This window comes from Schistocerca nitens, chromosome 2 (assembly GCF_023898315.1).
Source record: "Schistocerca nitens isolate TAMUIC-IGC-003100 chromosome 2, iqSchNite1.1, whole genome shotgun sequence".
Classification (NCBI taxonomy): domain Eukaryota; kingdom Metazoa; phylum Arthropoda; class Insecta; order Orthoptera; family Acrididae; genus Schistocerca; species Schistocerca nitens.
Genome location: NC_064615.1, coordinates 671142575 through 671165201, shown reverse-complemented (window position 1 = coordinate 671165201; position 22627 = coordinate 671142575). Strand labels below are relative to the sequence as shown.

Sequence of the window (22627 nt, the reverse complement as noted above, 5' to 3'; positions counted from 1 at the left end):
ATCTCTCTCTCTCTCACCTTCCTCCATGGATGCATTATATATTCGTGGATGACTGTCGTAGTCCTTTGAGATGCAAAACAATCAGCTGATGACGACTATGCGAATGGAGAACTCTTTGTTTAATACCACAGGACTAGTTGTGGTGGAAACATATTGCAGCAGGGTCATCGATCAAGACAGTAAGCAGGACGAATGCGTTTTTGATGCGCTGCGCCAGGAAGGATAATGTAGATCTGTTTAGGAGTGGTAAATGGGGGTGAATCTGATTTAAGGTCCCTCTAGGCTGAAGCTGTGGAAGGAAGCACTTCATTCGCACCCGCATTTAGAGAAAAGCACTGAATCTACATCTAAATCCGCATCCATGATTTAAACCACTATGAAGTGCATGAAAGGCTTTTCTGCCATTCAGTTCACGTTTGGAATGCGAGAAGAATGACTCCTTAAACACCTCTGCGGGAGTTTTAACTACCTGATCTCGTCTTCACGATCCCCACAGGAGCGATACTTGTGCGGTTGTAGCATATTCCTAGATTCACGCGATTGCAACTGTTTCTCAACGACACCAACACTTCAGTTTTACTGATCTTTGCAGTTATATTCGAATTAAACTGGAGCAGAACTCCTGGAATGTTCTCTGTAAACGAAAATTTGAAATGGACTTCAGTACTTCTGTTTTTCGTTCGCTAGTTTGCTTCAGTTCCTGCCTATACCATGACTGTCTGGAGACTAACTTTGGTGCCACTAGCAGGCTTTAAGTATGGCCACAGTTGCTGCGGGTTTTGTGAACGATCCTTCGATAGTATTTAGCTACGTTGAAGGCTTTACGCAGGGCTCCCTTGACAGCCAAACGCGTGTTATTCAGAATGGCCCTATCTGTAGCTTTATATTTATTTTAAATCTCTTGTGCAGAAGTACCTGCTTCTTTAGAAGTTCAGTTACAGTATCTGTATACCATGAAGGGTTCCTTCCATCATGCGCTGTTCTGTTAGGTACATATCCATCCACTGCATGCTCAACTGCTCTTTCAAACTTGAGCTTCTCCTACAGGCTCCTTTCCAGAGTTAAATATTTCAATTTCCTCACCGAGGTATGACACTACTGTCTTTATCTAGTTTGTTGCACACATAAATCTTTATACTTGTTGTAGTAGCTATTTGTACTCTGGTAACATTATTAACACATCTGCCTCAGGATCACTGACACCATTTGCAATGCTAGTCTTCTCAAAAAGGTTAGGCTTATTTGTTACCATTACTTTCAATATATGTCCATCTTGAGCGGTCTTTTGAACTGTCTTCAGAGAAGGCATTTAGTAATGTTTTGCAATATGTCTTGTCACTCTCACCACTAACGAGACTGTAGTTATCCCTTTGATAAAAATCTCTTCCAGCGGTGCATTATAAATGGGGATCTTACGTCCTAGTGAACAGACGGTTTCTTTAAAGTTTTCTGTTGTATTTAGGGGTGAGTCGGGTGATCCATAGCATAATCTAATTATAAGTTTATGCTCGCCCATAATATAATATTATGGTTTCAGGTACTGTATTATTATGGTATACAGGTACTGTAAATGAACTTCTAAAAAAGAAGGTACTTCTGCAAATAATATTGCATGCAGCTTCACTGTCTGTCTTGATGGATTTGATCTTCTTATCTATTGCGGCAAATACACCAGTTCTGTATCCCATTAGCCAGCCCTTTAGATATAAACTTAAATTTTTCCCTTCGCTGGAATAGGTGGGTAAAACTCCCATCGTCAGGCTAACCAATGCTTCATAGGCTTGACAGGTGCCCCTGAACGAGGATTAAAAACACGTGACGCCCCTTCTGTCAGTAACGGAGGCTAAAGCGCTGACTGTTACACTCCATGAGCACTTAATACAAACACAACACCTTTCCGCCTCACGAATATATGTGATACTTCGTGCGGTACCGTTGAAAGAGCACTGTACATCCATGCAACTGTTGTTACATCTTTTAAATCTGTCAGCGTCGACCCGAGCAACCCGCTGGTAAAATTCAGCATTAGATGGGATCAAACTGTGCTTCATTCATTCTAACTTGGACCATTTGCCACGAAAAAATCCATAGTCGAATCGTTTCTTTATACTTGTCCACAAGCGCTAGTCACCCGTCTATGACTACCAATACGGTCGGGCACACAGTTTTAATCTGCCAGGAAGTTTCATATCAGCGCACACTCCGCTGCAGAGTGAAAATCTCATTCTGGAAACATCCCTCAGGCTGTGGCTAAGACATGTCTCCGCAGTATCCTTTCTTTCAGGAGTGCTAGTTCTACAAGGTTCGCAGGAGAGCTTCTGTAACGTCTGGAAGGTAGGAGACGAGATACTGGCAGAAATAAAACTGTGAGGGCCGGTCGTGAGTCGTGCTTAGGTAGCTCAGATGGTAGAGCACTTGCCCGCGAAAGGCAAAGGTCCCGAGTTCGAGTCTCGATCGGGCACACAGTTTTAATCTGCCAGGAAGTTTCAATACGCGAAGAGTTGGCGCAGTGGTTAACCCACTGAAATCTCGTTCGTGAGAAGATCCCCGTCCTCTCATTTCAGTATACGCGTTCTGTGGTCATCTAAAATGCTTCCAACGAAAGACTGAATGGTTCCATTGACAAGAGCGTAGAAGATTTCAGTTTCCACCCTAGTCCAGCCCCCCCTTAGATCTCCGTCTTTAATGTTCTCGATGCCGACTGAATGGTAAAACCCAATTACTCTTTTTAGTTGGAAGTAGATAAGACGTGACTTTCCAGTTACGACAAAAGTACGAAGAATTTTCCGGTAATTGACCGACACACATTACTTTCACCCAGTCAAATTATTAACACTTGAACAGGGACTGCAGATAGGCGGCACTGGGTAGGAATGTGGGTCGGTGGAGAGGCGTGCAGAGATGTTGTTGTTGTGGTCTTCAGTCCTGAGACTGGCTTGATGCAGCTCTCCATGCTACTCTATCCTGTGCAAGCTCCTTCATCTCCCACTACCTGCTGCAACCTACATCCTTCTGAATCTGTTTAGTGTATCCATCTCTTTGTCTCCCTCTACGATTTTTACCCACCACGCTGCCCTCCAATACTAAATTGGTCATCCCTTGATGCCTCGGAATATACCCTACCAACGGATCCCTCCTTCTAGTCAAGTTGTGCCACAACTTTCTCTTCTCTCCAATTCTATTCAATACCTCCTCATTAGTTATGTGATCTACCCATCTAATCTTCAGCATTCTTCTGTAGCACCACATTTCGAAAGCTTCTATTCTCTTCTTGTCCAAACTATTTATTGTCCATGTTTCACTTCCATACATGGTTACACTCCATACAAATACTATCAGAAACGATTTCCTGACACTTAAATCTATACTCGATGTTAACAAATTTCTCTTCTTCAGAAACTCTTTCCTTGCCATTGCCAGTCTCGTTTTACATCCTCCCTACATCGACCATCATCAGTTATTTTGCTCCCCAAATAGCAAAACACATTTATTACTTTAAGCGTCTCATTTCTTAATCTAATTCCCGAGCCTCAGCAAATTTAATTCGACTACATTCCATTATCCTAGTTTTGCTTTTGTTGATGTTCATCTTATATCCTCCTTTCAAGACACTGTCCATTCCGTTCAGCTGCTCTTCCAGGTCCTTCGCTGTCTCTGACAGAATTATAATGTCATCGCCGAACCTCAAAGTTTTTATTTCTTCTCCATGGATTTCAATTCCTACTCCGAATTTTTCTTTTGTTTCCTTTACTGCTTGCTCAATATACAGATTAAATAACATCGGAGATAGGCTACACATCTGTCTCACTCCCTTCCCAACCACTGCTTCCCTTTCATGCCCCTCAACTCTTATAACTGCCATCTGGTTTGTGTACAAATTGTAAATAGCTTTCCGCTCCCTGTATTTTACTCTTGCCACCTTCAGAATTTGAAAGAGAGTTTTCCAGTCAACGTTGTCAAAAGCTTTCTCTAAGTCTACAAATGCTAGAAACGTAGGTTTGCCTTTCCTTAATCTTTCTTCTAAGATCAGGCGTAGGGTCAGTATTGCCTCACGTGTTCCAATATTTCTACGGAATCCAAACTGATCTTCCCCGAGATCCACTTCTACCAGTTTTTCCATTCGTCTGTAAAGAATTCGCTTTAGTATTTTGCAGCCGTTGCTTATTAAACTGATAGTTCGGTAATTTTCACATCTGTCAACACCTGCTTTCTTTGGGATTGGAATTATTATATTCTTCTTGAAGTCTGAGGGTATTTCGCCTGTCTCATACATCTTGCTCACTAGATGGTAGAGTTTTGTTGTTTTGTTAGGCCTGGCTCTCCCAAGGCTGTCAGTAGTTCTAAGGGAATTTTGTCTACTCCAGGGGCCTTGTTTCGACTTAGGTCTTTCAGTGCTCTGTCAAACTGTTCACGCAGTATCATATCTCCTGTTTCATCTTCATCTACATTCTCTTCCATTTCTATAATATTGTCCTCAAGAACATCGTCCTTGTATAGACCCTCTATATACTCCTTCCACCTTTCTGCTTTCCCTTCTTTACTTAGAACTGGGTTTCCATCTGAGCGCTGGATATTCACGCAAGTGGTTCTCTTTTTTCCAAAGGTCTCTTTAATTTTTGTGTAGGCAGTATCTACCTTACCCCTAGTGATATGCGCCTCTACATCCTTACATTTATCCCTTAGCCATCCCTGCTTAGGCATTTTGCAGTTCCTGTCAATCTCAGTTTTGAGACGGTTGTATTCCTTTTTGCCTGCTTCATTTACTGCATTTTTATATTTTCTCCTTTCATCAATTAAATTCAATATCTCTTCTGTTACCCAAGAATTTTTAGTAGCCCTCGTCTTTTTACCTGCTTGATCCTCTGCTGCCTTCACTATTTCATCTCTCAAAGCTACCCATTCTTCTTCTACTGTATTTCTTTACCCCATTCTTGTCAATCGTTCCCTAATGCTCTGCCTGTAGCTCTCTACAACCTCTGGTTCTTTCAGTTTATCCAGGTCCCATCTCCTTAAATTCCCACTTTTTTGCAGTTTCTTCAGTTTTAATCTACAGTTCATAACCGATAGATTGTGGGCAGAGTCCACATCTGCCCCTGGAAATGTCTTACAATTTAAAACCTGGGAGAGCTGCATCAAACCAGTCTCAGGACTGAAGACCACAACAACACAACAACAACAACCTTCTAGTATCTCCAGGCTTCTTCCATGTATACAAGCTTCTTTCATGATTCTTGAACCAAGTGTTAGCTATGATTAAGTTATGCTCTGTGCAAAATTCTACCAGGCGGCTTCCTCATTCATTCCTTACTCCCATTCCATATTTACCTACTAAGTTTCCTTCTCTTCCTTTTCCTGCTATCGAATTCCAGTCACCCATGACTATTAAATTTTCGTCTCCCTTCACTATCTGAACAATTTCTTTTATCTCATCATACATTTCATCAATCCCTTCGTCATCTGCAGAGCTAGTTGGCATATGAACTTGTACAACTGTGGTAGACGTGGGCTTCGTATCTATCTTGGCCGCAATAATGCGTTCTCTATGCTGTTTGTAGTAGCTTACCCGCACTCCTACCTTTTTATTCATTATTAAACCTACTCTTGCATTACCCCTATTTGATTTTGTTTTTATAACCCTGTATTCACCTGACCAGGAGTCTTGTTCCTCCTGCCACCGAACTTCACTAATTCCCACTATATCTAAATTGAACCTATCCATTTACATTTTTTAAATTTTCTAACCTACCTGCCCGATTAAGGGATCTGACACTCCACGCTCCGATCCGTAGAACGCCAGTTTTCTTTCTCCTGATAATGTCGTCCTGAGTAGTCCCCAGCCAGAGATCCGAATTGGGGACTATTTTACCTCCTGAATATTTTACCCAAGACGACGTCATCATCATTTAACCATACAGTAAAGCTTCATGCCCTCGGGAAAAATGCGGCTGCAGTTTCCCCTTGCTTTCTACCATTCGCAGTACCAGCACAGCAAGGCCGTTTTGGTTAGTGTTACAAGACGAGATCAGTCATTCATCCAGACTGTTGCCCCTGCAACTACTGAAAAGGCTGCTGCCAATCTTCAGGAACCAGACGTTTGTCTGGCCTCTCAACAGATGCCCCTCTGTTGTGGTTGCACCTACAGTACGGCTATCTGTATCGCTGAGGCACGCAAGCCTACCCACCAACGGCAAGGCCCATGGTTCATTGGGGGGCATGAAGTCCCGATGCAGCTGACATCATTATTCCCTTCCTTTTCCCTTTCTAATTGGTTCAATGTCTGAACAAAACTGTCAATGAAAATGGAATGCCGGCCGTGGTGGCCAAGCGGTTAAAGGCGCTACAGTCTGGAACCGCAAGACCGCTACGGTCGCAGGTTCGAATCCTGCCTCGGGCATGGATGTGTGTGATGTCCTTAGGTTAGTTAGGTTTAAGTAGTTCTAAGTTCTAGGGGACTGATGACCTTAGAAGTTAAGTCCCATAGTGCTCAGAGCCATTTGAACCATTTTTGAAAATGGACTGTGCGTATGGTATATTTGGCTTGGAGTGCCTGTATGGTGCAAATCTATTTATCTGACGTCACTTCAGCGACTTCCGCATCGATGATGATGACACACACACTCGCACTCGTCCGGAGCGGAGAAAGTCCCTTACCCAGCCAGAAATCGGACCTGAGACCCCTTGTTGGAGAGTCAGCAACACTAATCGCAAGGCCACGAGCTGTTAACAACAAAACTGGTAGAGGAATCATGATATACAACAGTCTCACTGACATTCTGTAGAAATTTACTAGACTGAGAGAGCCATCTCGGTGCTGCAGGTAGCAGTGTAGGAGCTGCGCTGACGTTCCCGGTGTCGGGTGTGCTGATTGACTGGCTGGGCTGGCCCGCCATCTTCTATGCCACAACAATGGCGGCCATTGTCTGGTTCCTGGCCTGGTGGCTGCTCGTCTTCGACCATCCTCATCACCACCCGCGCATCTCCCATTCTGAGCTACATTATCTGCAAGTCAGACTGGTTGCTGATGCTGCCAGCTACAAGGTTGGTCAAGAGGCCTTTTCTGTGCACCATTTCCAATTGTGTCTAAATTGGTACCATTAAAAAAGTATTTAAAACTTTTTTCATGTAATGTACTATTTGATGGTTGGAGAGAACAAAAAGATTAACACGTCTGGCGCAACACTGCAGCAGTTCACCTGCATAAGATGTCACTGGCAAGTGTTTATCTTTTCCTTTTGTTATTTATTAAGTTTACTTTTGTGGGGCGTAATTTAGCCATGAAAAAGTAATTTAGCCATTTTTTGCATTTTCTATCAGTTTACAAAGGTATTTAAAAACATTAAGACATTAACTTTTCTTACATTCATAAGCAGTACATGAAGACAACGTGAGACTACCACGCAAGAATCATTTTTCTAGACTTACATTTCTCGCACATGGGCCATATGTTTTCACACGAATTGGAAAAAAGTTGTTGTACAACTTTAGACCATTTAATCACATAATAATCTAGAACTGAGGACCTACACGAGGATCTAGATCTTAGCTGTAGGGGATTTGTAAATAACTCCCCGATTTGATTACAACTGCAGAGTTATCAGGAGTTTCATCCGCTGGCGGTCTTTTTGGTCGTCATAATACTGCTCTGAAACTGGTTACCCACTTCGTCCGAACATCTAGTTACTGCGGTGCAGTCTGCCATGCATAGCTGCCACAGCATATTCGTAATACTCACGGATAGACGTATCGTTACTGCAATTAACTGTGTGCTCGTGAGTTTTGAGTTCTGCTCGTATTGGTATCACATACTCGTAGTTGAGATTTGCAAATGGGTTTCACAAAATATGCAAACAGTCTGTCACTACATTTGATCATATTTGGTATTTACAAAACATTGATGTTGGGAGTTTAATCATCGATATTTCACTACCGATATTGACGTATACAAAACATTGCAATATAGATGTTAAAGACAGAACATCGTCCTTCTATTTGGCAAACGAACCAGTCTGCTTGTTATCATCATCAATCTCTTTGTGTACATTTAAACGAAACTTTTTGTGAACGTATATCATAACGACACCCGTGCAACACAAGTGCGACTTATCGAACATGGCCTTGGAGTACGGTTGAGGTGGAGGGGTTGGGTGGGTGGGAGGAAGTGATGTGTTTGAACAGACTAATGGAGGAACATTGGCTGTTGTAGCTAGCGTAGACTAATACCTTCCATTGCTCATTCATTTCATGCTTTCGTGATGTCAAGCAGTAAGGGAAACATGTTGATCCAAAACAGGAAAAGAGGGAAACCAAATTTGATTTATAGAATGAATAACAGCACCAAAAAAATTATTTACGAACTGGGAGGGAAACACACATGACATTACAAGTCAATTATTATGTGAAAGATCGCCTTTTAGATCTTTAGCAAGATCCATTAGAAATATGAAATAACATCATAGGTAATACCAACCTACAGCCGGCCGGTGTGGCCGTGCGGTTCTAGGCGCTTCAGTCTGGAACCGCGTGACCGCTACGGTCGCAAGCTCGAATCCTGCCTCGGGCATGGATGTGTGTGATGTCCTTAGGTTAGTTAGGTTTAATTAGTTCTAAGTTCTAGGCGACTGATGACCTAAGAAGTTAAGTCCCATAGTGCTCAGAACCATTTGAATCATTTTTGAACCACAGTCGTATGTAACTTATGAGGGTAAACATTCTGGATTAATCTGTAGACTGCCCCGATCCACTGTGGTATGCAGTGAATGATTCAGCTTAATATTCTTAACAAAACAAAGAGAGGAGGCAAAGTCAGAGATGAACCCACCGACCACAGCAATCTTATTAGAGATAGAGCTCACGCTCATTTGGGCAACAGTGGGACAGGAAATAGTGTCTGCGCTGTTCAGGTGGAATTCAAAAAAGAGGAAAAAAAAAAATGATTTGAGGTTCTACGAGGGCGTGCTGAAAACTAATGCCCCGGAACTTTTATGTGAAAACTATTAAAGCTTTTTAAATTATGCGACGTTATTATCATCTTTCATCTTTATTCTAGATGTCTACTTATTTATTTCTCAACATAATCACCCAGTTTGTTGATAGTCACTGCAGATTGTTTGGCCTTGTCGACGAAGCTTACCTCGACTTGCATCGCTTCAACCCTTTCAAAGTGAAGTCCTCAAAGTTGTTCTTTAAGTTTTAGAAACAGATAGAAATCGGATGGGGACAAGTCGGGATTGTATGAAAGATGATCGATGACAGTGAACCAAAATCGTAGAACTGTTGCGGATGTCGCAGCGCTCATGTGTGATCTGGAATTGTCATGCTGAAGGAGAGGGTGTTACATGTACGGATGAACTTTTCGAATTGGCACCTCGATTACAGCACGCTGTTTCTCACGTTACGGCATAGTTACGTGACACACCGCCACGCTGCACGCTACAGTTCGGAGCCCTCTAGCTGCAGAGTACACGCCACTACACCTAAATTAGGTTTGCACCAAAATCATTGAGCGTATTCTCAGTTAGAATATGATAAACTTTCTGGGGACTGAGAAACTCATTTCCACGAATCAGCATGATTTTAAAAAGCATCGTTCGTTTGAAACTCAACTTGCCCTTTGCTCACATGATTTACTGCGAACTATGTGTTATGATGACGACGAACGAGTCGTCGCCAATGTGAATGACTGGTGGCCAATGCTAAATAGAAACATACAAATCTATTCTTTGCATACACAGCAGGTTTGCCAGTTAAGTCCATAAGGAGCTGGCTGCATGGTCTGGGTCTACAACGACTAAAATTATTAGAAGTCGTTGGTAAAAAATACTATATCGTACTTAACTGGTGATACAGGAATCTTCATAGTCAGGAGGAATATAATTACAAACAGAGAGCTATAGAGGCATCACATAGGCCATACTTTAACTAAACGCCTTGTTAGAGGTTGCTTCCCGAGCAAGAGTCGCCGAGCGCAAGCTAGACTTGTTGCAAGCCGCGGAGCGGCGCTAGTCTTGACTCGCGGATCCAGCGATACTAGTACGGACCGCGGTCGATAACTACAACCCCTAACAAATGTGGTATCGAACGTTGATACCACACTATGGATGAAAGTCAACAGGCAGAACTTCTAGCTTACCAGAAAGCATTTGACATGGTGCCCCATTGCAGGATGTTAACGAAGGCAGGAGTATATTGAATAAGTCACAGATATTTGAGTGGCTCTAAAACGTCTTAAGTGAACCCAGTATGTTGTCCTCGACGACGAATGCTCAGCAAAGACAAAAGTATCGTCAGGAGTGCCCCAGAGAAGTGTGATAGGACCGCTGTTGTTCTGTATAAACGTAAATGATTTGGCGGACACGGCGGGCGGTAACCTGCAGCTGTTTCCTAATGCTGCTGTGGTATACGGTAAGTTGTCGAAGTTGAGTGACTGCAGGAAGATACAAGATGACTTAGACAAAATTTCTAGTTGTTGTGATGAATGGCAGATAGCCCTAAATGTGGAAAAATGGAAGTTAATGACGATGAGTAGGAAGAAAAACCCGTAATGTACAGTTACAGTATTACTAGTATCCAGCTTGATACAGTCAAGTCATTTAAATACCTGGGCATAGCATTGGACAACGATATGAGGTGGAACGAGAATGTGGTAGGGAAGGCGAATGGACGACTTGGGTTTATTGGCAGAATTTTAGGAAAGTGTGCTCCATCTGTAAAGGAGACCATATATAACTCATGGTGCGACCTACTCTTGAATACTGCTCGAGTGTTTGGGATCCATACCAGGCCCGACGGAAGGAAGACATTGAATCAGTTCAGAGGTGGGCTACTATAATTTTTACCGGTAGGTTCAAACAACTTGTAAGTGTTACGAAGGTGCTTCAGGAACTCAAATGGAAACCCCTGGAGGGAAGGTGACGTTCTTTCCAAGAAACACTATCGAGAAAATTTAGAGAACAGGCATTTGAAGCTCACTGGCGAACGAGTCTACTGCCACCAGCATACATTGCGAGTAAGGACCATGAATATAAGATTCGAGAAATTAGGGCTCAAATGAAGACATATAGACAATAGTTTTCCCCTCGCTTTATTTGCGAGTGGAACAGGAATGGAAATGACTTGCAGTGCTATAGGATACCCTCTGCCACGCTCTTTATGGTGGCTTGCGGAGTATCTATGCAGATGTAAGTAGTGGGACAAAGCTGCCACCATCCTATGTTGCATTGTTGCCAAATTTATTCAAGATGGCAGATCCAAGATGGCGTAGATAGATATGGCAATGTCACAATGATGTCATGGTGCGAAGTTAAAATTCTGGTAGGAAACTAGGCCATTTGGGCTACCTCCACTAACCTAACCCCCTCTTCTCCCCTCCTCCCTCCGCTCCCCCAGAAAATGGTGGGAGGTTAAAATTTTGGTGGGGAAAAAAGGTCACTTGGGCTACCTCCACTAACCTAAGACATCTGATCACCACCTCTTCCTTGAAATTGGTGGGGCTACTGGATAGGAGGGATGTAAGTCTTTATATTGCACGCAGTCTTTATTTCAACAATTTAAGTTGTCATAGGCAGTTGCTCCATCCAGTGTGTTCACCATGAGGTCCAGAATCCAACTGACCTAGCACACAGTACTACCACTAGAGGGCACTATGGTCCCATGGCGGTCTGGGCAAAAATGGCCGGAAAAGGACTCAGCCTGTGCTGGGCTGCTGGAGAGAGGAAGGAGGGTACTTTATTTCAGGACTATTTAGGGATGGATTTCACATAGTTTATTTATTACACTGATATAAAACACTCGATCTGATGTGCTTGGAGTCACAATACACAGCCTACAGACCTGCAAACTACTTGTAAGGCACCAAAATAATGCAGTACACTGATATACAGACACGCAAACAACTCGTAAATTTCCGAAAAATTGCAGTACACTGGTGTAGAGACACGCAGACAACTCCTAAATTGGCATAATAATGCTTGTAAAACGCTACGCAAACACGCTCATCAATCATAAACTGTCGAAATAATGCATTTTGCACAGCCCACAGATATGATCATAAAATAATGCGACAGACACGTTCACAACTCGTGAAATTGACAAAAAATAATGCATATTTAACACTCTGCCAACACGCTCACAATGCTTAAACAGCCTAAAATAATGCACTGCACAAACACTCATTGCACGTAAAAATGCTTTTGACCGCGACTTATCAGTGACCTATTCCCTATACAGCTCCAAGGCGCGCATGCCAGACGACGCACTCACACCGGTCCCATACGTGGGACTCCTCTGGGCCACGCACACGCATTTACCATTGCTGGCGCGATACCTATCTACCTGTGGTCCAGCGAAGACCTAATTGCCGAGCGACTCACCGGTGCAGATATAAGATGTGTTACCGTTCCTGGAGATCGTTAAGTCCTGCTTTCGACAAACATCTTCGAAACACAAACGTTCTCACTGCTATGTAGAGGCTCCTATGTCCTAGCACAAAGGAAGTCTTGTGAATGAATGGTGCATTCTGATTGGCTCCTACTGAATTCACCCGCCAAATTACTGATGCTGCTGGTGTGGAAGCACTGTCAGCCTTTTTTTTCTGCAGATGAGACTTTCAGCGGCAATACTATTTTGTACAGATCGCCATATTGCACTGAAAATTAAACCCTGAAAAAGTGCTCTACAGATCGTCAAATACAGAAAGACACTTACTCAGTTACACCACTCTGCCACTGAGGACGGAAGCTTGAATATTACAGCATGAAACTGATCTGCAACCTGGCAATATATCACCGCATACCGTGTTAATGTAGTAAACATACATACAATTCGTATTCTATGCCATCAAAATCGCCCCTTTTGCATCATGCATATAGCTATCGACCACCAGACATTCGTACATATACCGCGAACACAGGCAGCATAAGCACATGCAGCGTATATACTCCTTGCAGCAGCAGATATTTACCGCGAGGTAGGGTGTTCATTAACTGCAGCTGACGACTACAAGCCATCTGCCCCCGATGCATGACCAGAGTGCCCTCAGTGCACCGAAGTCACTCTCCGAACTGTTGTACAAAGTCGGGGTCGGTTCCCCTCAACACAAATGCGTTATTGTTTCTGGCCCCGACCTGCTTGCTTACTTGCTTTCTACACCCATCTCCAGACTTTTGGATCAGAAGAACATGTGTACTTCCACATCGTTTGACAAAATATCATACCATTTTCGCAATACTTCTCGATATCAAGCACATGCAATATCGCTTGCATAGCAGTATCGCTTGTACAGTATAATTCTGAAGGTATAAAACAGAAATTATTTGTATAGAAACTCGAAACCTTAGCGAGGTGGAGTGTGCTGTCAACTACCGAGTAACTAGAAACTGCTCTCATCTGCGAAGACCTTTACGTGAAACCTCAAAAAAAAAAAAAAAAAAAAAAAAAAAAAAATTAGAACAAAATTGACATTTCCACTTACGTAAACCGATGTCGGTGATATAACAGATTCCTAATCATCCTTATAATTTACGAAGTCAGCTTAGGTGTTTCTCACGTCTAGAGAATCAGCAAACATTTCTTCCATCCATTCTTCATCTGCAAGAAGCACACACCACAATCAATGTTTTCTCAACCAAATAAAGGCAGGAAATGTGCAGAAGCAGTCAACTAGACAATTTACATGCGAAGGAATAATGGTCCAGCGCAAACACACGTCCATATTGAATCTTCTCAAACATCCACGCGATCACGAAGGCTGTCCAACACATAATGAGTATTAGTTCGCTATTTGGCCGTCTAGAGGACGATATGATTAGGTCACGCACAATCCAGCATCCCAACAGGCCTTTCCATTCGGACAGCTCCTGCCGTTAGTCAGAAACGTGAATCATTCCCGACACAAGCCACCGCTACTGCGCGCCATGCACCCCCAGAATCGTCCTGGGAAACCAGCTACGTATATATACTTATAATTAAATACTTACAATTAAATATTACGATCGCGGTCTCAATTGGACGACATTCGACAATGAGTGAGGTACAAAATATCTGTACCATTCTTATGACTTGACATACTTTCTTCCCTTTTCTATCACAGTTTCCACGTCAAATCCATACCTTCCTTACGATTGGACATAGTCATTTTCTTTGCACATATTGGGACACACAAACAATTTTATAAGCCTGATGCTCAAGGTGAACCCATCACGCATCCCCTAATACTAAGTGTAATACTTTGGCAATAACTGATTGCTGGTGATACGAATCAATACTGAGCAAAAGTCAGCGATGGGTAGACATGTCTCATAAGTTTTTGCTGCGAGTGGTACCCCTGTGTCTTAGAAAGAGAGGCGTAATCGTCTTACAGTCCGCTGTATGTTAAAATAAAGGATCGAAAAGACCATGTTACAGTCGCAAGCGATTTTGATTCTACAGGTGCTCACAAGTATCCATGTTACAAGCTATACTGACTTTACAAATCGAGGTATTGCATTACCTCCGGATGAAGTGGTTTTTCCAAACACTGCAACACTGAATTTAGACAGTGATCGCTGGAGTGTATATTAACAAGCCGAAATTGCGATTACACATCGCTGACGGTGTAAGCTCGTAATAAAATCACCTAATTTAGAATGTGATTCTCCTAAGGAACGTGATATTTGCAGCTCCCTCATGTTGCCCCTAGCTATTCCTCCAGTATTTGTAACACATTCTGTCAGAGGTTCAGTGATTTATCCACTGGGTTATAGCCGATGGTTGATTGAAAAGGATGGTGTGCTGATTTATGTCGTAAGGAATGCACACTGGCTTTTCAGATCTCTAGTGCTACGCTTTCCAGTAGAAATCGTCTCTATGATTTGGAATCGTCTTTCCTTTCAACCACATACATACGTTGTATCCGATGGACACTAGCATGTCACTCTCATATCTCGAAATGAGTCACCTTTTTCGAACCTATCTGCTGCAGTAAAATTTTATATAGTCCCTAAGCCTCTGGCAAGTGCTGCCATTTCTGCAACTTGACGCATGTGATCATTCCAATTTAAGTGGCTCTGAGCACTATGGGACTCAACTGCTGAGGTCATTAGTCCCCTAGAACTTAGAACTAGTTAAACCTAACTAACCTAAGGACATCACAAACAACCATGCCCAAGGCAGGATTCGAACCTGCGACCGTAGCGGTCTTGCGGTTCCAGACTGCAGCGCCTTTAACCGCACGGCCACTTCGGCCGCAATTTAAGTCAGAACTGAACAGAAGTTGGAGAGAACTATATCTACCACAGCAGCCTTTTCAGTAGTTGCAAGGGCAACAGTCTGGATGATTGACTGATGTGTCCTTGTAACAATAACCAAAACGGCCTTGCTGTGCTGGTACTGCGAACGGCTGAAAGCAGAGGGAAACTACAGCCGTAATTTTTCCTGAGGGCATGCAGCTTTACTGTATGGCATGGAGAGCTGCATCAAACCAGTCTCAGGACTGAATACCACAACAACAACAACATATCTACCACCTTCTGCAACCCGAATAAAAACAGAGTGACCTGAGTTAGTGCGGCAGGACTGTGTTTTGACCATTCAGTGGAATTGGGAACATTTTGTTGTAGCTCCACCAACAGTATATAATGTGTAAGGTCAGTGCCAAACGAAGCCAGCTCCTGCAACACGAGGTAGTATAACAGACAGTATGGCAACTGGGAGAAGGACGAGGATTTTGCTACTGCATTGTGATGCATCCCCAAACTACATACAGGTACTACAGTTCGAAGCAGATCTGCGTCCTCAGATTCCATTCACATCTATCACCCCAACACGCTATCATCATTATTCTGTACTATACAAAAGAGAAAAATTACGAACTATAAAAGTTCTACTAACTTCATCCGATAGAGAACTCGATAATACTTTTACCGATTCTCTCTCCTCCTATATATCGAAATCAAATACCGTCGGTGTGCCAGCATCATGCACATGTGACGATCTTAATAGATATGTGACGATCCTATTAGATATACAGGTACTGATCCATTGCACAGACCAGTGTAAGGTTGCATCACCTGTACTGTAGGAGCTGTCCGAATATAAAGGCCTGTTGGGATGCAGGAATGTACCTGACCTAATCATGTCGTCCTCTAGACGGCAGTATAGCAAATACTCAATATGTGTTGGACAGCCTTCGTGATTGTGTGAATATTTGAGAAGATTCATTATGAACGTGTGTTTGCGCTGGACCATTATTCCCTCCCATGTAAATTGTCTGGTTGACTGCTTCCTCACATTTCCTGTCTTTATCTGGTTGAGAGAAAATTGATTGTGGTGTGTGCATCTAGAAGGTGAACAACAGGTGGAAAAAATGTTTGCTGATTCTCTAGACATGAGAAACACCTTAGTTGACTTTGTAAATTATAAAGATTGTAGTTACTCAGTAGTTTACAGCAAAGGTTTCGAGTTGTTGTAGAAATAATTTCCGGTCTATGTTGTTGTTGTTGTGGTCTTCAGCCCTGAGACTGGTTTGATGCAGCTCTCCATGCTAATCTATCCTGTGCAAGCTCCTTCATCTCCCAGTACATACTGCAACCTACATCCTTCTGAATCTGCTTAGTGTATTCATCTCTTGGTCTCCCTCTACGATTTTTACCCTCCACGCTGCCCTCCAATGCTAAATTTGTGATCCCTTGATGCCTCAGGACATGTCCTACCAACCGATCCCTTCTTCTAGTCAAGTTGTGCCACAAACTTCTCTTCTCCCCAATCCTATTCAATACCTCCTCATTAGTTACGTGATCTACCCACCTAATCTTCGCCGGCCGCGGTGGTCTAGCGGTTCTAGTCGCTCAGTCAGGAACCGCGCGACTGCTACGGTCGCAGTTTCAAATCCTGCCTCGGGCATGGGTGTGTGTGATGTCCTCAGGTTAGTTAGGTTTAAGTAGTTCTAAGTTCTAGGGGACTGATGACCACAGATGTTAAGTCCCATAGTGCTCAGAGCCATTTGAACCTAATCTTCAACATTCTTCTGTAGCACCACATTTCGAAAGCTTCTATTCTCTTCTTGTCCAAACCATTTATTTTCCATGTTTCACTTCCATACATGACTACACTCCATACAAATACTTTTAGTACGACTTTCTGACACTCAAATCTATACTCGATGTTAACAAATTTCTCTTCTTCAGAAACGCTTTCCTTGCCATTGCCAACCTACATTTTATATCCTCTCTACTTCGACCATTATCAGTTATTTTGCTCCCCAAATAGCAAAACTCTTTTACTACTTTAAGTGTCTCATTTCCTAATCTAATTCCCTCAGCACCACCCTACTTAATTCGACTACATTCCAATATCCTTGTTTTGCTTTTGTTGATGTTCATCTTATCTCCTCCTTTCAAGACACTGTCCATTACATTCAGCTGCTCTTCCAAGTCCTTTGCTGTCTGTAACAGAATTACAGTGTCATCGGCGAACCTCAAAGTTTTTATTTCTTCTCCCTGGATTTTAATACCTACTCCAAATTTTTCTTTTGTTTCCTTTACTGCTTGCTCAATATACAGATTGAATAACATCGGGGAGAGCTACAACCCTGTCTCACTCCCTTCCCAACCACTGCTTCCCTTTCATGCCCCTCGACTCTTATAACTGCCATCTGGTTTCTGTACAAATTGTAAATAGCCTTTCGCTCCCTGTATTTTACCCCTGCCACCTTTAGAATTTGAAAGAGAGTATTCCAGTCAACATTGTCAAAAGCTTTCTCCAAGTCTACAAATGCTAGAAACGTAGGTTTGCCTTTCCTTAATCTTTCCTCTAAGATAAAGTCGTAAGGTCAGTACTGCCTAACGTGTTCCAACATTTCTACGGAATCCAAAGTGATCTTCCCCGAGGTCGGCTTGTACCAGTTTTTCCATTCGTCTGTAAATAATTCGTGTCAGTATTTTGCAGCTGTGACTTATTAAACTGATAGTTCGGTAATTTTCACATCTGTCAATACCTGCTTTCTTTGGGATTGGAATTATTACATTCTTCTTGAAGTCTGAGGGTATTTCGCCTGTCTCATAGATCCTGCTCACCAGATGGTAGAGTTTTGTCAGGACTGGCTCTCCCAAGGCCGTCAGTAGTTCTAGTGGAATGTTGTCTACTCCCGGGGCCTTGTTTCGACTCAGGTCTTTCAGTGCTCTGTCAAACTCTTCACGCAGTATCGTATCTCCCATTTCATCTTCATCTACATCCTCTTCCATTTCCATAATATTGTCCTCAAGTACATCGCCCTTGTATAGATCCTCTATATACTCCTTCCACCTTTCTGCTTTCCCCTCTTTGCTTAGAACTGGGTTTCCATCTGAGCTCTTGATATTCATACCAGTGGCTCTCTTTTCTCCAAAGGTCTCTTTAATTTTCCTGTAGGCTGTATCTATCTTACCCCTAGTGAGATAAGCCTCCACATTCTTACATTTGTCCTCTAGCCATGCCTGCTTAGCCATTTTGCACTTCCTGTCGATCTCATTTTTGAGACGTTTGTGTTCTTTTTTCCTTGCTTCATTTACTGCATTTTTACATTTTCTCCTTTCATCAATTAAATTAAATATTTCTTCTGTTACCCAAGGATTTCTACTAGCCCTCGTCTTTTTACCTACTTGATCCTCTGCTGCCTTCACTACTTCATCCCTCAGAACTACCCATTCGTCTTCTACTGTATTTCTTTCCCCCATTCCTGTCAATTGTTCCCTTATGCTGTCCCTGAAACTCAGTACAACATCTGGTTTACTCAGTTTATCCAGGTCCCATCTCCTTAAATTCCCACCTTTTTGCAATTTCTTCAGTTTTAATCTACAGTTCATAACCAATAGATTGTGGTCAGAGTCCACATCTGACCCTGGAAATGTCCTACAATTTAAAACCTGGTTCCTAAATCTCTGTCTTACCATTATATAATCTATCTGATACCTTTTTAGTATCTCCAGGATTCTCCCATGTATACAACCTTCTTTTATGATTCTTGAACCAAGTGTTAGCTATGATTAAGTTATGCTCTGTGCAAAATTCTACCAGACGGCTTCCTCTTTCATTTCTTACCCCCAATCCATATTCACCTACTATGTTTCCTTCTCTCCCTTTTCCTACTGTCGAATTCCAGTCACCCATGACTATTAAATTTTCGTCTCCCTCCACTACCTGAATAATTTTTTTTATCTCGTCATACATTTCATCAATTTCTTCGTCATCTGCAGAGCTAGTTGGCATATAAACTTGTACTACTGCAGTAGGCATGGGCTTTGTGTCTGTCTTGGCCACTATAATACGTTCACTATGCTGTTTATAGTAGCTTACCCGCACTCCTATTTTTTTATTCATTATTAAACCTACTTCTGCATTACCCCTATTTGATTTTGTATTTATAACCCTGCATTCACCTGACCAAAAGTCTTGTTCCTCCTCCCACCGAACTTCACTAATTCCCACTATATCTAACTTTAACCTATCCACTTCCCTTTTTAAATTTTCTAACCTACCTGCCCGATTAAGGGATCTGACATTCCACGCTCCGATCCGTAGAATGCCAGTTTTCTTTCTCCTGATAATGATGTCCTCTTGAGTAGTCCCCGCCCGGAGATCCGAATGGGGGACTATTTTACCTCCGGAATATTTCACCCAAGAGGACGCCATTATCATTTAACCATACAGTAAAGCTGCATGCCATCGGGAAAAAATTACGTCTGTAGTTTCCCCTTGCTTTCAGCCGTTCGCAGTACCAGCACAGCAAGGCTGTTTTGGTTAATGTTACAAGACCAGATCAGTCAATCATCCAGACTGTTGCCCCTGCAACTACTGAAAAGGCTGCTGCCCCTCTTCAGGAACCACACGTTTGTCTGGCCTCTCAACAGATACCCCTCCGTTGTGGTTGCACCTACGGTACGGCTATCTGTATCGTTGAGGCACGCAAGCCTCCCCACAAACAGCAAGGTCCATGGTTCATAGGGGGAGGTTCCGGTCTATGTCTTCGGAATTATACTGCACAATCAATACTGCTATGCAAGCGATATTGCATGTGCTTGATATCGAGAAGTACTGCGAAAATTGTATAATATATTTTGGGAAACCATGTGGAGTTACACATGTTCTTGTGATCCCAGAGTCTGGAGAGGGGTCTAGAAAGCAAGCAAGTAAAGCAAGTCGGGGTCAGAAACTATAAGGCCTCTGTGCTGAGGAGAACCTACTCCGACTTTGTATAACAGTTTGGAGTGTGACTTTGGTGTGCTGAGGGCACGCTGGTCATGCATCGGGGGCAGATGACTTGTAATCTTCGGCTGTGGTAAATGACCACCGTACCTCGTGGATAGTATCTAGTGCTGCAAGGAGTATATTCGGTACATGTGCTTATGCTCCCTGTCTTCACTGTATATGCACAAGTGCTGGCGGTCGATGTAAAAGGGGCGATTTTGATGGCGCAGGATACGAATTGTATGTATGTTTACTACATTGACACGGTATGTGGTGATATATCGCCAGGTTGCAGATCGGTTTCACGCTGTGATATTCAAGCTTTCATCCTCAGTGGCAGAGTGGTGTAACTGAGCAAGTGTCTTTCTGTATTTGATGATCTTTAAGGCACTTTTTCCGGGTTTAATTGTCAGAGCAGTATGGCAATCTCTACAAAATAGTATTGCCGCTGAAAGTCTCATCTGCAGAAAAAAAGGCAGACAGTGCTTCCACACCAGCAGCATCAGTAATTTGGTGGGTGAATTCAGTAGGAGCCAATCAGAAAGCACCATTCATTCACAAGACATCCTTTGTGCTGGGACATAGGAGCCTCTACATAGCGGTGAGAACGTTTGCATTTCAAAGATGTTTGTCGAAAGCAGGACTTAACGATCTCCAGGAAGGGTAACAGATGGTGAATAGGGTGCCACGTTAGGACCATGAGGAGATATGCAGTCGGCGTTATTCTGGGCTATTTTCGAAAACAAGTCCTGTTAGGACAAGAATTTCCATGCGGACAAGCTGAGACATCATGAAAGCTCCTACAAAAGCGACTGTTAACTGTTTCTTCAGTACTTTACAATATCCGAGAGGTACACGTGGCTCTTATTTACATAGACATGTGACAGCAGTATAACACTGATAGCCTTTTACTTGCGTCAGCGTGGGTGAGTCGCTCCACAGACACCTCTTGCTTGACGCTGGACTGGTGGGTATGCGTGGTGGCTGGGTAAACACGTACGCGCCCAGAGGCGTCTTGCATGTCCCTTTAGGATCGCTAGGGAGACTGTACCCTGTGCTATTCTGGGAAGCATTGCAACAGATTTTATAGCACATCCAGAGGGGGCATTTAGCTCTTATTTACATAGACCTTAGATATCAGTATAACACTGATAATCTCTTATCTGCACCTACGATGGTGAGTCGCTCGGTAATTAGGTCTTCACTGGACAGCAGGTAGAAAGGTATCGCGCCAACAATGGCAAACACGTGCAGGTGGCCCAGACGTGTCTCGCAAATGTCACTGGCATGAGCACGCCATCCGTTGTGCACGCCTTGGAGCTGTGCAGGAAATAGTTCGTTGATATGTTGCGGTCGAATTTCTTGCCGATAGTTCGAAAGCGTTTCTTTCGTGCAATAGGTGTTTGTGCAGTGCATTATTTTCAGCTGCTCAAGCGTTGTGAGCGTCTTGTCAGAGCGTTAAACATGCATTATTTTTTTGACAATTTCACGAGTAGTGGACGTGTCTGTTGCATTATTTTGTGATCATATCTGTGGGCTGTGCAATGCATTATTTCAGCAGTTCATAATTAGTGAGCGTGGTCGCACAGCGTTTTAAAAGCATTATTTTGACAAGTTACGAGTTGTTTGCGTGTCCGTATATCAGTGTACTGCATTATTTCGGTGATTTACGAATAGTTTGCAGGTCTGTAGGCTGTGTATTATGACCCCAAACACATCAGAGCGAGTGTTTAGTATTAGTGTAATAAATGAACTACGTGAAATCCATCCCTAAATAAATTGCTCCGAAATAAATAAAGTACACTTCTTCCTCTCTCCAGCAGCCCAGCACAGGCTGAGTCCTTTTCGGGCCATTTTTCCACAGACCACCATGGGACCATAGAGCCCTCTGGTGACAGTACTGTCTACTAGGTCAGTTGGACTCCAGACCTAATGGAGCTACTGCCTATGACAACTCAAACTGTTTAAATGAAGACTGCATGGAAAATACTTATGTCCATCCTATCCAGCAGCCCAGCACAGGCTGAGTCCTTTTCCTGCCAGTTCCAAGGAGGAGGTGGCGCTCTAATGTCTTTGGTTAGTGGAGGTAGCCCAAGTGACCTCTTTTCCTGCCATTTTCTTAAGTTAGTGGTGGTAGCCCAAGTGATCTTTTTTCTACACCAAAATTTGAACTTCCCACCATGACATCATTACGACGTTCCCATACCTATCAATGCAATCTTGGATCTGTCATCTTGAATAAATTTGGCAACAATGCGGTGTGGGGTGGTGGCGGCTTTGTCGCACTACTGATGTGGACATAGATTGCTATTGCTGTTGACACTCCGATATTCCAACATGATAAGTCATTTTCACTGGGATGCTCTCATACCTCCCTGGTTTCAAGAATACTGAGTCTCTCTATCGTATCACAACTGGGCTGCTAAATCAC

At 43.0% G+C, this 22627-nt stretch overlaps 1 protein-coding gene across 1 annotated transcript in view; it reads left to right on the top strand.

The window, feature by feature from the left end:
* Nucleotides 1-22627, top strand: part of LOC126235234 (sialin-like) — a 168376-nt gene that overhangs the window by 71318 nt on the left and 74431 nt on the right. The window contains exon 5 of the mRNA XM_049943966.1: nt 6818-7038. Within this exon, the coding sequence (XP_049799923.1) occupies nt 6818-7038 (221 nt within the window). The remainder of the gene's footprint in view (nt 1-6817; nt 7039-22627) is intronic.